General features: G+C 44.5%; 1 protein-coding gene across 1 annotated transcript; it reads right to left on the reverse strand.

The window, feature by feature from the left end:
• Window positions 1–2684: 2684 nt before the first annotated feature.
• Window positions 2685–15970, reverse strand: LOC112067825 (zinc finger protein 239-like). The gene is made up of 3 exons (XM_070446243.1): window positions 15914–15970; window positions 4073–4169; window positions 2685–3862 (listed from the first exon to the last, which is right to left on the reverse strand). The coding sequence occupies exon 3, from the start codon at window positions 3702–3704 to the stop codon at window positions 2685–2687; it is 1020 nt and encodes a 339-aa protein (XP_070302344.1). The 5' UTR covers window positions 3705–3862; window positions 4073–4169; window positions 15914–15970.
• Window positions 15971–17372: the final 1402 nt, after the last annotated feature.

The raw sequence follows: 17372 nt of genomic DNA on the forward strand, positions 1-17372 counted from the left end.
ACCCCAGGATGTAGTAGAGGGACACCGCTGAACGTAGGACGGCTTGACGACAAGTCTAGTGGAACAAGAAGTAGTACCAAGTCATGATTGAGAAGAGGAGGAGCTAACACTGATGTGACCTCTCCGACCAGACAGTCACCTATTGTGTGGAGGTGTGTCCAAATCCAAGAAGAGAAGCATGACTGGGTGCAGGCTCAAGAGGACTATTGGCACTAGCCCAGGCTAAGAGGAGTAGGTCAAAGGTCACCAAGCCTCACAGAGAGGTCTGAGGTCAGAGCTAAGAGGCTTGGTCACACAGACACAGTTTCTGCCTTCTAACCCACAGCGCCGCCGGTCATACAGACCCGGCCCTCAAGCTGCCTCCAGTCCACGCCGCCACCAGCCCTCGCCAGGTTACAGGACAACACAAGCCCTCCTCCTGCCACCCCTCCTCACCCACAGCCTCACCCCTTCAAGGTCACTTCCACCACCCCTCGTCGCGGAAGACTCGTTCTGCGGCCGTGGAGGCTTTACATTTGAAACGGTCTCCTCCACCCCTTCAACCCATCCCCTTCATTGTCACTGTCAGCCCTCGCCCAAATCTCAAAAAGTCCCCCAGTGCCCACTGACTTTCCAGCAGCGCCCGATACCGCCAATCACAACCGATGTGGTCGCCACCGGACCGCTCCAACAGTCTCCCCAGTTCCACGGGTCCACGGAAACGCCTCGCCAAGAACCAGTGTGCAGACTTGCGTCGTGTCCTGAGCAGCGCCGCTGCTTTAGAGAGTCACGCCCCCTCCACTCAGGGAAGCGCCCGTTCGCCTGCTCTGCCTGCGGCAAGGACTTCCCCGACCTCAAGGGCCTCAACCGGCCACGCCGCGTCCATGGCGACCAGCGGGGCCACCAGTGTCCGCAGTGCAGCAAAGACTTTCGTCTACCGCTTCGGCCTGACTAAGCATGAGCAGGTGGTCCACTGTGGCGTGGCGTCGTCGTCTGCCCGATCTGTGACAAACGCTTAATTACACAGCGTGACCTGGAGGCTCATATCCGCGTTCACACCGGAGAAGAAACCATTTGCCTGCTCCCTCTGTGTTGAAGCGGTTCAAGAGGCGTGTGGAGCTGAATGTTCACCTGATGTGGCATAACGGGGAGAAGAGACACTGGTGCTCGTACTGCGGAAGGGATTTCTGGATTACAATAAATCTGAAGAACCACAAACTGGTCCACACTGGGGAGAAGCCCTACACTTGCTCCGAGTGTGGCAAGCGCTTCAACAGACTGGTCATCTGAAGAAACACCTGAAGACTGTACACAAGACCGAGAGGGCAGGGGACAAATATTCAGTGACATCCTATTCCCTATATTAGTGCACCTCTTTTGACCAGAAACAGTGGCAGTCCCTTAAAGTAGTGCACTAGATAGGGTGTCATAGGAGCTATTGAGGGGGAATAGTTCTTTCTCCATTTGTGTGAATTCAAAACCCAGCCATGTTAGTTTTAATGAAGCAGGGATCCCCATCTATTCTGACAGTGATCGGGAAAGACTTGTTTCTCTTATGTTATTGATTAATTATAAGTATCAAAGCTTTTGTTTTAAAACATTTGGGCCCGCTTTTGTTGTTTAGAGAATCTTGCTACGAGAGAATGAAGTAGCAAAGTGTAAAAAAAATTTTTTTTACAAATTTTTTTTATTTTAGTTGAGACGGAGTTGGTTATTTGTATTTAAAACATGAATTCTGGTTATTTGCTATTCATTAGAAAAGTTTGAAGCCTAAAAAACAAGTTTAAATGTAGGTGTAGTGTGTTCAGGTCATTGTGTTTATGTTCTGCGGTTTTGAACTACAATGAACAGAAATAATAAACGCAACATGGAAAATGTTGGTTTCATGAGCTGAAATAAAACAACCACAAAAGCCTATTCTCTCAAATGTGCACTAATTTGTTTCCATCCATGTTAGTGAGCATTTCTCCTTTGCCCAAGATAATCCATCCAACTGACAGGTGTGGCATATCAAGAAGCATGATTATTACACAAATGCACCTTGTGGCCACTCTAAAATGTTTTGTCAAACATGTCCATGTGGGGTTACGGTATGGGCAGGTATAAGCTACGGACACAATTGCATTTTCAATGCACAGAAAGACCATGACGAGATCCCGACGCCCATTTTTTAAATCTTGACGAACACATGCATATGTCTTCCCAGCTGTGAAATCCATAGATTAGGGCCCAATGAATTAACTCAATAAAACTGTTACTTCATCATTTTGTTCAGTATCGTTGCATTAATGTGTTTTAATAAAAATCTGGGCTGGACTTATAACCCTCCAGGTCGTAATTACAAGTGGGAAACTGACAAAATATTTCCTTTGTTGTGACATTTTTACTACTTCCTTTAACCCTTTCAACCAGAATCTATCAGTTAGGAAAGGTTTGACCATATTGTCAATGGTAAGCAAGCTTTTTATTGTCTGACATCAAAAGCAATTGAACACAATCACGGCAGACTTACACCATCCCATAAGCACATGAATGCACTATATTCAAATGTTTGTTAGGTTGACATGGTCATTATGACAGACAATTCATAGTCTATAATTTAAGGCATACATTCTTATTTAACACAGGTGATTATCAATGTCCTTATTAAAAAACAATGATTACCCCAAAAATTGTTCTCAATGTCAAATTAAAACTGAACATTTCTAGACCACCACTCGGCTCAGGAGATCCGGCCTGTGTTTGTGCTGGTGTGACTTCAGATGGTTCAGTTGTTTGAAGCGGAGTCCACACACAGAGCAGCAGTACGGTCTCTCCCCAGTGTGGGTGCGCTTGTGCACTTTCAAAATGTCTGCCCGTGTGAAGCTCTTGTCACACATGGTGCAGCGGTGGGGTTTCTCCTGTGTGTGAATGCGCCGGTGCAGCTTGAGATTCCAGAGCCGACTGAACTTGTTCCCGCAGAGGGAGCAGCAGTAGGGCTTGTCTGTCGTCTGGCTGCATGTGTGCCTCTTCAGGTCRGAGGAGGTGGTGAAGCCCTTGCCACACTGGCTGCAGAGGTGGCGTCCCTCGGCTTGGTGGACCTTGAGGTTGCAGGCCTGGGTGAAGGTCTTACCGCACTGGGTGCGGGAGTACAGAGTCCCAGACCCTGAATTCGACCATCTCCCAGTTTTGTGTTTCTGCTTGTGGGCCTTGAGGGAACCAGAKTCTGGGAAGGTCATTGTACATTGATTGCAGGCATGACGCCTCCCCCCTCCTGTTACCTGCTCTTGTGAATGATCTCTGAGGTTTAAAGAGCGTCCAAAGTCGTCAGCAGCACCATACAGGCTCTCTGTGTTGTTGTGGGCTGAGCTTCCAGAGTGAATGGAGGTTAGCACCCGGTGGCCGGCTCTACTACCCAAGTCCGGAACACCGTGTTCAGGGTACCCCTCCTCGTTGATCAACAGGCAGTTCAGGTCTCCCACCTCCGGGTGGGGGGGTGGTGTTGGCGACCCCACCTGCTCCCTCCGGCTCCGATGGGGAACAGGCATGTGGGAGCGATGGTGATGGTCTCCCCCCTCAGACCCCCCCAGGTTCACCKGGTAGTGACCCGCAGCTCCGTAGCTCAACCCTCCCAGACGAGACGGAGAACCAGGAAGCCTATCCAGCCCTTCCATGTCTACAAGATGGCCKSCACCACCACTACCACCGTAACCAGACTTCTCAAAGCCGACCTCCAGTTCCTCCATGCTGTAGCGGGAGCGGTAGAGAGGTTGGCTGGGGTCCCCTGAGTCTCCCTCGGGACCCGATGGTTCAGGATCCTGGTCTAGACCAGACCCCCAGTCATCCTGGCACTGCTGCAGCTCCTGCTCACTGAAACTCCCCGAGACGTCTGAACCGTTGGCCCCTGAAGAACACAGGAGACATTAGGTATTAGAAGCATTAGCATTAGAGGCATTGGCAATAGTAGAAACTGTGGTAGAATAACTAATGCTAAATTTGAACTTAGTTTCAAGTTGATTTATTATAATACCAATGACAACATATTAGAAGCTACTCCTTTTCATTCTCATCATAAAGATGGCCTGTTGTGTTTGTTGTAAACTCCTGAACTCACCGTCCAGGCAGACGCCCCATCTCTCCTGTAGTTCAGTGTTGTGGAGAGCTTCCTCTTTCAGCAGACTGTCCAGCTTCTGACCTCCGACGTCTGCGGGCTGCAAAAGGAAATTAATAAGTTGATTCTAACTAAACGATGGATAAACTGGCAGTGAATGAATAAAGCTGGCATGATGGTCCCCTATTCCTCCTGAAAGACAAGTTCTAATCTGTTCTGCACAGTACATTTTTAGCTGAAGGTTCTGTAACACAGGTGTTTAGTCCCCTACCTACCTCAGAGGTTCTCCTAGGGCTGGTGGCATCGGCCTCCTCCAGGTCATTTAAGGCTGTTTCCCCRGCCACGCCCCCACAGCTGCTCCACTCCTCCCCTAGTGCCTTCTCCTGCTTCAGGCCACGCCCCCTTTCCGCACCTGGCAACAGGTAAACAAAGAGTAACWTTTATCTCAACTAAAAGGAAAGCTGAATTGTGAATAATGGAGTCTACTCGCATCAGTGCAGAGGAAGGAAATAAAGCATCTTACCACTAACTCAACTGTCTGGTCAGTGATCACCAAAGTATGGAAGGTACACATTACAGCAGCCAAACTTCAGAGTGATTCCTCCATATATACAGTGCATTCGGAAAGTAATCAGACCACTTGACTTTTTCCACAATTTGTTATACTACAGCCTTATTTTAAAATGGATTGAATAGTTTTTTCCCCCTCATCAATCTATACACAGTATCACACAATGACAAAGAAAAACAAGGTTTTTAGAAAAGTTTGCAAATGTATTAAAAATAAGCTGATATTCCATTTACATAAGTATTCCGGCCCTTTACTCGGTACTTTGTTGAAGCAGCGATTACAGCCTTAAGTCTTCTTGGGTATGACGCTACAAGCTTGGTACACCTGTATTTGGGGAGTTTCCCCCATTCTTCTCTGCAGATCCTCTCAAGCTCTGTCAGGTGTGATGGGGAGAGTCGCAGCACAGCTATTTTCAGGTCTCTCCAGAGATGTTCGTTCGGGTTCAAGTCCGGGCTCTGGCTGGGCCACTCAACGACATTCAGAGACTTGTCCCGAAGCAACTCCTGCATTGTCTTGGCTGTGTGCTTAGGGTTGTTGTTCTGTTGGAAGGTGAACCTTCGCCCCCAGTCTGAGGTCCTGAGCATGTTTTCATCAAGGATCTCTCTACTTGTCGCAGAGACGGTTGTCCTTCTGGAAGGTTCTCCCATCTCCAGAGAGGAACTGTCAGAGTGACCATCGGGTTCTTGGTCACTTCCCTGACCAAGACCCTTCTCCCACGATTGCTCAGTTTGGCCAGGCGGCCAGCTCTCGGAAGAGTCTTGGTGGTTCCAAACTTCTTCCATTTAAGATGGAGAACACTGTGTTCTTGGGGACCTTCAATGCAGCAGAAATGTTTTGGTACCCTTCCCCAGATCTGTGCCTCGACACTATCCTGTCTCGGAGCTCTATGAACAATTCTTTCAACCTCATGGCTAGTTTTTGCTATGACATGCACTGTCAACTGTGAGACCTTATATAGACAGCTGTGTGTCTTTCCAAATCATGTCCAATCAATTGAATTTACCACAGGTGAACTCCAATCAAGTTGTAGAAACATCTCAAGGATGATCAATGGAAACAGGATGCACCTGAGCTCAAATTCGAACCTCACAGCAAAGGGTCAGAATACTTATGTAAATAATATGTAAATATTGTTTTTTTGTTGTAAATAAGGTATTCCTGTTTGTGTTTAATAAATTTGCAAACATTTCTATATAACTTGTTTTTGTCATTATGGGATATTGTGTGTAGATTGTTGAGGAAAAAATGTATTTAATCAATTTAGAATAAGGCTGTAACAGCAAAATGTGGAAAAAGTCAAGGGGTCTGAATGCTTCCCGAATGCACTGTACAGTTGTGGCAAAAAGTTTTGAGAATGACACATATTAATTCCACAAAGTTTGCTGCTTCAGTGTCTTTAGATAATTTTGTCAGATGTTACTATGGAATACTGAAGTATAATTACAAGCATTTCATAAGTGTCAACGGCTTTTATTGAGAATTACATGAAGTTGATGCAAAGAGTCAATATTTGCAGTGTTGACCCTTCTTTTTCAAGACCTCTGCAATCCGCCCTGGCATGCTGTCAATTAACTTCTGGGCCACATCCTGACTGATGGCAGCCCATTCTTGATAATCAATGCTTGGAGTTTGTCAGAATTGTGTGGTTTTTGTTTGTCCACCCGCCTCTTGAGGATTGACCACAAGTTCTCAATGGGATTAAGGTCTGGGGAGTTCCTGGCCATGGACCCAAAATATCTATGTTTGTCCCAGAGCCACTTAGTTATCACTTTTGCCTATGGCAAGGTGCTCCATCATGCTGGAAAAGGCATTGTTCTCACCAAACTGTTCCTGGATGGATGGGAGAAGTAGCTCTCCGACGATGTGTTGTACCATTCTTTAATCATGGCTTGTGCTCTTAGGTAAAAATGTGAGTGAGCCCACTCCCTAGGCTGAGAAGCAACCCCACACATGAATGGTGTCAGGATGCTTTTACTGTTGGCATGACACAGGACTGATGGTAGCGCTCACCTTGTCTTCCACCGGACAAGCTTTTTTCCGGTATGCCCAAACAATCGGAAAGGAAGGGATTCAGAGAAAATGACTTTACCCAAGTCGTCAGCAGTCCAATCCCTGTACCTTTGCAGATACAGTCTGTCCATTATGTTTCATGGAGAGAAGGCTTCTTTGCTGCCCTTTCTGACACCAGGCCATCCTCCAAAAGTCTTCGCCTCACTGTGCGTGCAGATGCACTCACACCTGCCTGCTGCCATTCCTGAGCAAGCTCTGTACTGGTGTGTGCCCCGATCCCGCAGCTGAATCAACTTTAGGAGACGGTCCCTGTCGCTTGCTGGACTTTCTTGGGCGCCCTGAAGCCTTCTTCACAACAATTGAACTGCTCTCCTTGAAGTTCTGATGATCCGAATAAATGTTTGATTAGGTGCAAATCTTACTAGTGCAGCAATGGTTGTGAAGCCCTTTGTGCAAAGCGATGAATAACGGTACGTGTTTTCTTGCAGTGATAACAGGTTGACAGAGGAAGAGCAATAAGATGCCAAGACACCACCTCCTTGATAGGCGTCCAATCTGTTCTTTGAAGTCAATCAGCATGACAGAGTGATCTCCAGCCTTGTCCTCGTCAACTCACACCGGGTTAAACGAGAGAATCACTGACACATGATGTCAGCTGATTGTGGTTACTTTTGTGGCAGGGCTGAAATGCAGTGGAAATGTTTTCTTGGGGATTCAGTTTCATTTGCATGGCAAAGAGGGACTTTGCAATTAATTTCAATTCATCTGATCACATCTTCATAGCATTCTGGAGTATATGCAAAATGCCATCATACAAACAGAGGCAGCGACTTTGTGAAAATTTAAAATTTTTGTCATTCTCAAAACTTTTGGCCACGACTGTATAGTTAGATAGAATGGTAGGAAGAGAGTCCAGTCAAAAGTTTGGACACATACCATCAAGAAGTTTTCTTTATTTGTACTATTTCTTACATTGTAGAATAATAGTGAAGACATCAAAAATATCAAATAACACATATGGAATCATGTAGTAACCAAAAAAGTAGCCACCCTTTGCCTTTGACAGATTTAACACGCTCTTGGCATTCTCTCAGCTTCTGAGGTAGTCACCTGGAATGCATTTCAATTAACAGGTGTGCTTTGTTAAGTTAATGTGGAATTTCTTTCCTTCTTAATGCGTTTGAGCCAATCAGTTGCGTTGTGACAAGGTAGAGAGGTATACAGAGTTACCCTATTTACTAAGACATGAAGGTCAGTGAATCGTGGATCTGAGAATTTCAAGAACTTGAAAGTTTCTTCAAGTGCAGTCGCAAAAACCAAGTGCTATGATGAAACTGGCTCTCATGAGGAGTCGCCACAGGAAAGGAAGACCCAGATTTACCTCTGCTCCAGAGGATAAGACTCAAGCGTTACCAGCCTCAGAAATTGCTGCCCAAATAAATACTTCAGAGTTCAAGTAACAGACATCTCAACATCAACTGTTCAGAGGAGACTGCGTGAAAGGCCTTCATGGTCGATTGCTTGCAAAGAAACCACTACTAAAGGACACCAATAAGAAGACTTGCTTGGGCCAAGAAACAGGAGCAACTCACATTAGACCGGTGGAAATCTGTCCTTTGGTCTATGAGTCCAAGTTTGAGAGTTTTGGTTCCAACTGCCGTGTCTATGTGAGACGCAGAGTAGCGTGAACGGTGATCTCTGCATGTGTGGTTCCCACATGAAGGAGGAGTGTATGGTGCTTTGCTGGTGACACTGTCTGTGATTCATTTAGAATTCAAGGCACACTTAACCAGCATGGCTACCACAGTATTCTGCAGCGATATGCCATCCCATCTGGTTTTGCGCTTCGTGGGGACTATCATTTGTTTTTAACAGGACAAAACACCCAAACACACCTCCAGGCTGTGTAAGTGTAACAATTTTGCTTCCGTCCCTCTCCTCACCCCTACCTGGGCTCGAACCAGGCACCCTCTCTGCACACATCAACAACAGTCACCCACGAGAAGCACCGTTACCCCATTGCTCGGGTGCAAAACTACTTCAAGAGTCTCAGAGCGAGTGATGTCACTGATATGAAACGCTATTAGCGGCACACCCGCTAACTAGCTAGTCATTTCACACCGGTTACATAAGGCTATTTGACCTAGAAGAGAGAGTGATTGAGTGCTGCATCAGATGACCTGGCCTCCACAATCAAATCAAAGTTATTTTGTCACGTGCGCCGAATACAAAGGTGTAGACCTTACAGTGAAATGCTTTACTACAGGCTCTAACCAATAGTGCAAAAAAGATGTGTTGAGTGAAACAATAGGTAAGTAAAGAAATAAATAGTAAAAGAACTGGCTACTATACAGTAGCGAGGCTTATACAGTAGCAAGGCTATAAAAGTAGCGAGGCTACATACAGAACCGGTTAGTCAGGCTGATCACCCGACCACAAACCCAATTGAAATGGTTTTGAATGAGTTGGACCACAGAGTGAAGGAAAAGCAGCCAAACAAGTGCTCAGCATGTGGGAACTCTTCAAGACTTTGGAAAAGCATTCCAGGTGAAGCTGGTTGAGAATAAGGCTATGAGTGTGCAAAGCTGCCATCAAGGCAAAGGGTGGCTACTTTGAAGAACCTAAAATCTAAAATATGTAGAATTATTTAACACTTTTTTGCTTACTACATGATTCCATATGTGTTATAGTAAAAATAACGGAAAAACCTTGAATGAGTAGGTGTGTCCAAACTTTTTGACTGGTACTGTGTTGGTGTGTATGTTGATGGTGGAGTTATATATATATATATATTATAATAATATAAGATATATAAAGAGAGAGAGAGATGTCTCTCTCTATACCTGTCTGTGAGGCTCCAGAGCTTTTATCCTTGGCTTCGTCGTTAGCTCTTCCCACAGTCCGTACACTTCCCGATACGGCCCCCCTCTCTGTCCCTCTCCCTGCGTCTGTTCTCTGACCACTGCAGCCTCTTCTTCAGCGACTCAACCTGCTCCCGGTTCCGGGACACTTCCTTCATGAAGCTATCGTCCACCAGCCTGGTGATCTCGTACATAGCAGCCTTGAATACCGTCTCCATGACTCCGGAGAGCTGAGACTGGAAGGTTACGATGGCTTCGGACATCATGGCAAACTGTCTGTGTAACTAAATACAGTTAAGAATTCGTAACGTTTAGTACTTTTGTACAGGCGAATCAGCCCTGCAATCGAGTCTAACAAAATGATAGGAAGCTAACGTTAGCAGCAAATATACTGGAAACAACCCCTTCTATCTGTGTTAGCAGGCTAGCAAATCTAGCTACTCTTTGAAGTTGTTGCGTACTCAGTGACTGTCCTAGTAATACATGTTTTTCATCATTTCGAGAGATAAGATGCAGCAGTTACTGTATATGAGGCTATTCTAATAAATATAAATAACAGAGATAATGAGAGATGGCAGTTAGCTTGCTGCTAGTTTAGAGCCAACACAAAAAGCATACACAAAAAAAATGAATTTCCGGAAACAAACCTACGGATCGAGTAGTATAGGACAATCTACATTGGAACGATGAGAGAAAATACGACCTTTCTTTGAACAAAACATCTGTACGTTTACTGTAAATAAGATTCGAAATATAATTTGGCTATTATTATACAATTCGAATACTGATCAGTACCGTAGTAGGCRATTTATTGTGTAAATGATTTACAGGAAATCTACACCGAAGCGATATATCCTGCCCCCCACTCAGCCCTATGCGGGCCTTGGTCAAAAGTAGTGGAGTGGACTAGGAATAGGGTGTCCAAAGCTAGGTTTCTATCCAATTGGCGACATAACTGTTAGGTTAAATCAATTATCCTGTTAGAGGTTTTGTGCAGAATCCACTGCGCTGTTTCAGATGCAAAGTTTATGGTCATGTTGCAGCAGTGCCCTTACGAAAAAAGATTGCAGTCAGAGTGCAGTATAACTGCAGTATGCAGAAAATACTGCGTCCAAAATAACAGTTTTTTAAATGTCAGAATTGCCTTGTAATTTAAGCTTTCAGCTGAATCCATTAATTAAATACACGTATATTTATAATTCCATTCTCAGTCCTTTCTTTATTGTCTATTACTGTAACTCAACCATAGTCTTGTGTATATTTTTATTATCTTTATGGAGTCAGATAAACATTTTAATACGCTAACTGCTTAGTCTCATGTGATGTATATATAATATACGGTATATCAAATATTACTGCCCACTATACTGCTCCCACTATACTGCTCCCTCTCTCTTAGCTGTGAATTCAAAACCCAGCCGTGTTAGTTTGAATTAAACAGGGATCCCCATCTAGTCTCACAGGGATTGGGAAAGACTTGTACTTTTATGTTTTTATGTGTTGAGTGATTACACGTATCAAAGCCTTTGTTGATTCACATTTACAGTCGCTTTTGTTGTTTGGAAGAGTCATGCCATGACAGAAAGATGGAGTAAAAGTGTAGAAAATAAAAAGTTGATTTTGAATTAGCAGTTGATTAATTGTTTAAAAAAAACAGAAATTCTGGGTACTTGTCATTTGTTATTCATTAGGTAAGTTAGATGCCTKAAATCAAGTTTAAATGTAGGTGTACTGACTTCACGTCTCACGTCATGGTTTTTATGTTCTGRAGGTTTGAACTAGTTACTTGAAAGACTGGGAAGTTTCACTTGAATGACCCTCTAAGTCATAATTAAGAGTGGGGGGAAAAAATGTTGTTACCCGAGTTGCACGTTTCACCACTGACCCTTCACCTTTTCAACCAAAAGATGAGAACAAATAAATCTTTGACATCTACAAAATGTATCAATTTGGATAATGTATACTGAACAAAAATATAAACGCAACATGCAACAATTTCAAAGATGTTACAGAGTTACATTTCATATGAGGAAATCAGTCAATTGAAATACATTAATTTGGCCCTAATCTATGGATTTCACATTATTTGGAATACACTATGCATCTGTTGGTCAGATACCTTAAAAAAAAGGTGCCTCACAATGGGCCTCAGGATCTCGTCACGGTATTTTTTTGCATCAAAGGCCATCGATAAAATGCAATAATTGTGTTCGTTATGCCCCATACCCATAACCCCACCGCCTCTATTGGGCACTCTGTTTCACAACGTTGACATCAGCAAACTGCTAGCCCACACAACGCCATACACATGGTCTTCGGTTGTGAGGTCGGTTGGATATACAGCTAAATTCTCTAAAACGATGTTAGATGTGGCTTATGGTAGAAAATGAACATTCAATTCTCAGGCAACAGCTCTGGTGGACATTCCTGCAGTCAGCATGCCAATTGCACTTCCCTCAAAACTTGAGACATGGTGGCATTGTGTTGTGAGACAACAGCAACATTTTAGAGGGCCTTTTATTGTCCCCAGCTCAAGGTCACCTGTGTAATGATCATGCTGTTAAATCAGCTTCTTCATATGCCACACCTGTCAGGTGGATGGATTATCTTGGCAAAAGAGAAGCGCTTACTAACAAGGATGTAAACAAATGTTAAAGTAAGCTTTTTGTGCATATGGAACATTTCTGGATCTTTTATTTTCAGCTCATGAAACATGAGACAACACTTTACATGTTGCATTTCATTTTTTTGTTCAGTGTAGTAGTTGTAGTAGTCTATGATATTACATATGTCAATGTTAAGCAAGCTAGTTATAACATGCTTTACCCAAGAACGCATAATGTGAAAGTGAAATGAAACATTGCCCCTAAAATAAATGAAAATAATGTGTTGCTGTATGTACTTAGTCTTGTCCATGTTACGCACTGTGTTGGAATATAATTGCCTATTATGCAGTCGGGCTTTAAGGTTGGCAGATAGTGGGTGGGGAGGCGTGTCCACCCACAGGTGCCATCTTGAATTGACTGCAAGCCCATTGTGAGAGAGAGCTAGCATTGTTTGCTGTGTGCTAAGAGGGAATTTGTAGGCCTCTTTCCTATCACAGTCCACTGTTTTGATGAAAAATTAGAGAGCCCTGGATGACACCAGTGTCGTGATAAGGAAACAAAACACAAGTGGAGTTTCTTTAGCAAAACAGTCCTAAACAAACATCACTATGTTGTCATCCAGAGTCCATATATTTATTTTCCAAGCTATAGCACACATTATTTTACATACAGAAGGTTTTTAAGGACTAAAAGGTAAAGTCTGCTCCATTTTCATCTTTGTCATCTAAAAATTATCTCGATACTGGTGTTGTCCTGGCGCTAGTGAAAATATCTAGACATTGAATAGCGCAGGGAATGTGGCCCATGTGTATCGTCTTTTGTTGGAGTTATTGCTGTTAAAATTTAGCATCTCGTTGGATTACATTTGCTGGGGGGGGGGCTTCCTTTGGGTTACAAACATTTATTTGGACTTGGACTTCCATTTAAGGATCACCACTCAACAAAGGTTCGGTAGGACTAGGTTTCGAACTGAGACTGTTGGCTCTGACAGGACTATATTATCTTTTGTTGATTGATTATTTTGTTGTTTATGCTGAACCGATCCTATCAACAGTCACAAAAACTTTATTATTAGATTAGCAATCCAGCTATCTGAAATCTTAATTGGTTGAAGAATTGGTCAGATTAAATGCACTTGAACACAATCATGGCGACTTGCGACTTCCCACGGCACATGAAGTGCCTCATATTCAAATGTTTGTTAGGTTTGGCATGATCATTTTGACAAATTCATAGACAGTCCCATGTATGGCGTGAATTCTTACCAACACACAGATTTCAACGTGTTCATATTTCATCCAAAAAAGGAGGACCAAGGACTCTGAAAATAATGGATTAAAAATGCCTTTATTTTAACGGCATGTAAAAATGAAAACAAAGACTACAAACTCCGACACGTTTCGGCTGCATGGGCCTTAGTCAGGGAGCAAAAGATTTGATAATGCATGTCCTCACTTGAACAGCATTTTCCAATCAACCTGATTTGAAGAGGGTTACAGAATTCATTGGACCAACACCTAGTAAAAACTATACATATTGAAAAGTGAAATACTGTATATGATTATAAAAAATGAAAATCAAGGCTAGAAGGATCAAGAACTCATAGAAAAGTAGTTCCGACCTTTGACTGGGCAAAAGTGGTAAGAATTAGGAAGAGCCACCTAGTTTATGGTACACTAAGATCACACAAACATTATTCAATATTTCACAATGTCCTTATTATAAACAACTGATCACAAGAAATGTTCTCAATGGTCAAATAAAATAATAAAACTAGCTGTCCGAAGATTATGTAGCAATTGCAAGAGTGTCTGCTAGTATAACAAAAAAATGTATCAATAATAAAAAATCAGTCCAGGAGATTTGGCCTGTGTTGCGCTGGTTGTGACTTCAGAGTGAGTCCGTAGTTTGAAGCTGAGCTCCACACACAGAACAGCAGTAGGTCTCTCCCCCAGTGTGTGGGTCGCAGTTGCAGCTTTCAAATGTCTGCCCGCGTGAAGCACTGTTCTCACCATGTATTGCAGCAGTGGGCTTTCCTCCTTGCGTGGTGAATGCGCTGATGCACTCCTTCAGTTTCCAGAAGTCGACTGAACTTTGTTCCACAGATTGGAGCAGCAGTAGGGCTTGTCTGTTGTCTGGCTGCACTTGTGCCTCTTCAGGTCGGAGAGGAAGGTGAAGCCCTTTGCCGCAGTGGCTTGCAGAGGTGGAGTCCCTTGGCCTGGTGGACCCGCTGGTGGACTTTGAGGGTTGCAGGCCTGGTGAAGGTCTTTACCGCACTGGATGAGGAGTACGGAGGCCCAGGCCCTGACCCTGACCCTCGTACTGACCCGTCTCCGTTTGTGTTTCTGCTTGTGGGCCTTGAGGGAACCAGAGTCTGGGAAGGTCAATGGTACATTGATGCAGCAATGACGCCTCCCCCTCCTCCTGTTACCTGCTCTTGTGAACGATCTCTGAGGTTTAAAGAGCGTCCAAAGTCAGTCAGCAGCCACCATAACAGGCTCTCCTGTGTTGTTGTGGGCTGAGCTTCCAGAGTGGATGGGAGGTTTAGCCCCCTGTGGCCGGCTCTGCTTACCTGACCTCTGGGACACCGTGTTCTGGGTACAAGACACTGGAGTCCTGCAGGTACCCCTCCTTCGTTGATCAACAGGCAGTTTCCGGTCTCCCACCTAGGGGTGGGGGATGGCGTTGGCGACCCACGCCCTGCTCCCTCCGGCTCTGATGGGGGTCAGGCATGTGGGAGCGATGGTAGGGTGGCCTCCCCTCAAGACCCCCCCCGGTTCCACTTTGGTAGTGACCCGCAGCTCCGTATAGCTCAGTGCCCCAGACGAGACGGAGAACCAGGAACCTATCCAGCCCTTCTATGTCTACAAGATGGGCCCCCACCAGCACTCCACCGTAACCAGACTTCTCAAAGCCGCCCACCAGTTCCTTCATGCTGTAGCGGGAGCGGTAGAGAGGTTGGCTGGGGTCCCCTGAGTCTCCCTCGGGACCATCGGAGGTTCAGGATCCTGGTTCTAGACCAGAACCCCAGTCAGCCTGGCACTGCTGCAGCTTCCTGCTCACTGAAACTCCCCGAGACGTCCTGAAACCATCGGCCCTGGAAAACACAGGGGACATGAGGCATTAGTAGCATTAATAATTTAAGACATTGGGGACAGTAGAAACAGTAGTAGAGTAACTGTAATGTTAAATGTGTACTTACAGTTTCAAGTTGACTTTACATGTGTAATAATGAATACACTTTGAAATGACACAGCATACTGATAAAAGTTACTCTTGTTATCATTCTCATCATCAAACAAGTAGGGCTATTGTCTGTGTTTATATTTGTGTAAACTCCTCAACTCACCGTCCAGGCAGGACGCCCCATCTCTCCTGTAGCTCAGTGTTGTGGAGAGCCTCCTCTTTCAGCAGACTGTCCAACTTCTGACCTCCGACCTCTGTGGATCTGGAAGAGCAAATGATTCTGACTAAATGATGGATAAACTGACAGTGATTGAATAGAGCTGACATGATGGTTCTATATTCAGAATTCTCCTCCTGGGACCCCCAGACATCCTCACAACTTTGTCATAGCCCCTGAACTAGCATACTTGATTTAAGTAGGAAGGGCTTGATGATTCGTTGACAAGTTGAATGAAGTGTTTTAAATTCTGGAACAGTTCAAATATGAAGGAGAGGTTTGAAAAAGGCTGCCCAATTCTTTGTGACAGGACTATCTGTTATGTACAATATATTTCCACTGAACTTTGTAACACCACACCCCCCACAGGTGTTTAGTCAGTCCCCTACCTACCTCAGAGATTCTCCTAGGCTGGTGGCCTTCTGCCTCCGCCAGATCATTTTAAGGCTGTTTCCCCACCGCACGCCCCACAGCTGCTCCACTCCTCCCCTGGTACCTTCTCCTGCTTCAGGCCACGCCCCTCTCCACACCTGTCACAGGTAAACAAAGTGAATATTTAATTTGGAGTAAAAGGAAAGTAACATTGTGATAATGGAGTCTCCTCACATCAGATGAAGGAAAGGAAACATCTTATTAAGATGCCACCACCCCATGACTTTGACTCCTTTCTTAAACCATACTGTCTGATCACTAAAGTATGAAATGTACACATTACAGCAGCCCCACTTCAGAGTGATTTCTATATTTATCACAGGAGGTTTGGGGGCACCTTAATTGGGAAGGACGGGCTCATAGTAATGGCTGGAGCAGAATCAATGGAATGGTATCAAATACTTCAAACATGGTTTCCATGAGTTTGATGTCATTCCATTTACTCTGTTCCAGCCATTATTATGAGCCTTCCATCCCTCAGCAGCCTCCACTGATTGTATGTACAATACCAGTCAAAAGTTTGGACACACCTACTCATTCAAGGGTTTTTCTTTATTTGTACAATTTTTCTACATTGTAGAATAATAGTGAAGACATCAACACATGGAAACACATATAGGAATCATGTAACCAAAAAAAATGTTAAAGAAACAAATATATAGACGATTTGAGATATTCCTTCAAAGTAGCCACCCCTTCGCCTTGATGAACAGCTTTGAACAGCTTGGCATCTGTCAAACCCATGCTTCGACCTGGAATGCTGTTCCAACAGTCTGAGGAGTCCAACATATGCTGAGCACAGTGTTTGGCTGCTTTTCCTTCACTCTGTGGGTACCAACTCATTCCAAAACCATCTCAATTGGTTGAGGTCGGGTTGATTGTGGAGTCCAGCGTCATCTGATGCAGCACCCTCCTATCACTCCTCCTTCTTGGTCAACATAGCCCTTACACAGGCTGGGAGGTTGTTGGGTCATGTCCTGTTGAAACAAATAATAGTCCCCACTAAGTGCAAACCAGTGGCATATCGCTGATGAGAATGCTATGTAGCCACACTGGTTAAGTGTGGCCTTGAATTCCCTAAATACATCACAGACTGTGTCACAGCAAAAGACCGCCACACATCACACCACCTCCTCCATGCAGTGGAAACCACATATGCGGAGATCAGCTGTTTCACCTACTCTGCGTCTCACGAAAGCCAATGGCGGTTAGAACCAAAAATCTAAAATTGGGACTCATCAGACCAAAGGACAGACTTCCATCGGTCTAATGTCCATTACTTGTGTTTCTTGGCCCCAAGGCGAAGTCTTTCTTATTATCGGTGTCCTTTTAAGTAGTGGTTTCCTTTTGGCAATTTGGACCCATGAAATTCGCCGACGAGTGGGTAACCACCACTACCCCCTGTCAGCAAGTCCAGGAT

The sequence above is a fragment of the Salvelinus sp. IW2-2015 genome, linkage group LG2 (assembly GCF_002910315.2).
Source record: "Salvelinus sp. IW2-2015 linkage group LG2, ASM291031v2, whole genome shotgun sequence".
Classification (NCBI taxonomy): Eukaryota; Metazoa; Chordata; class Actinopteri; order Salmoniformes; family Salmonidae; genus Salvelinus; species Salvelinus sp. IW2-2015.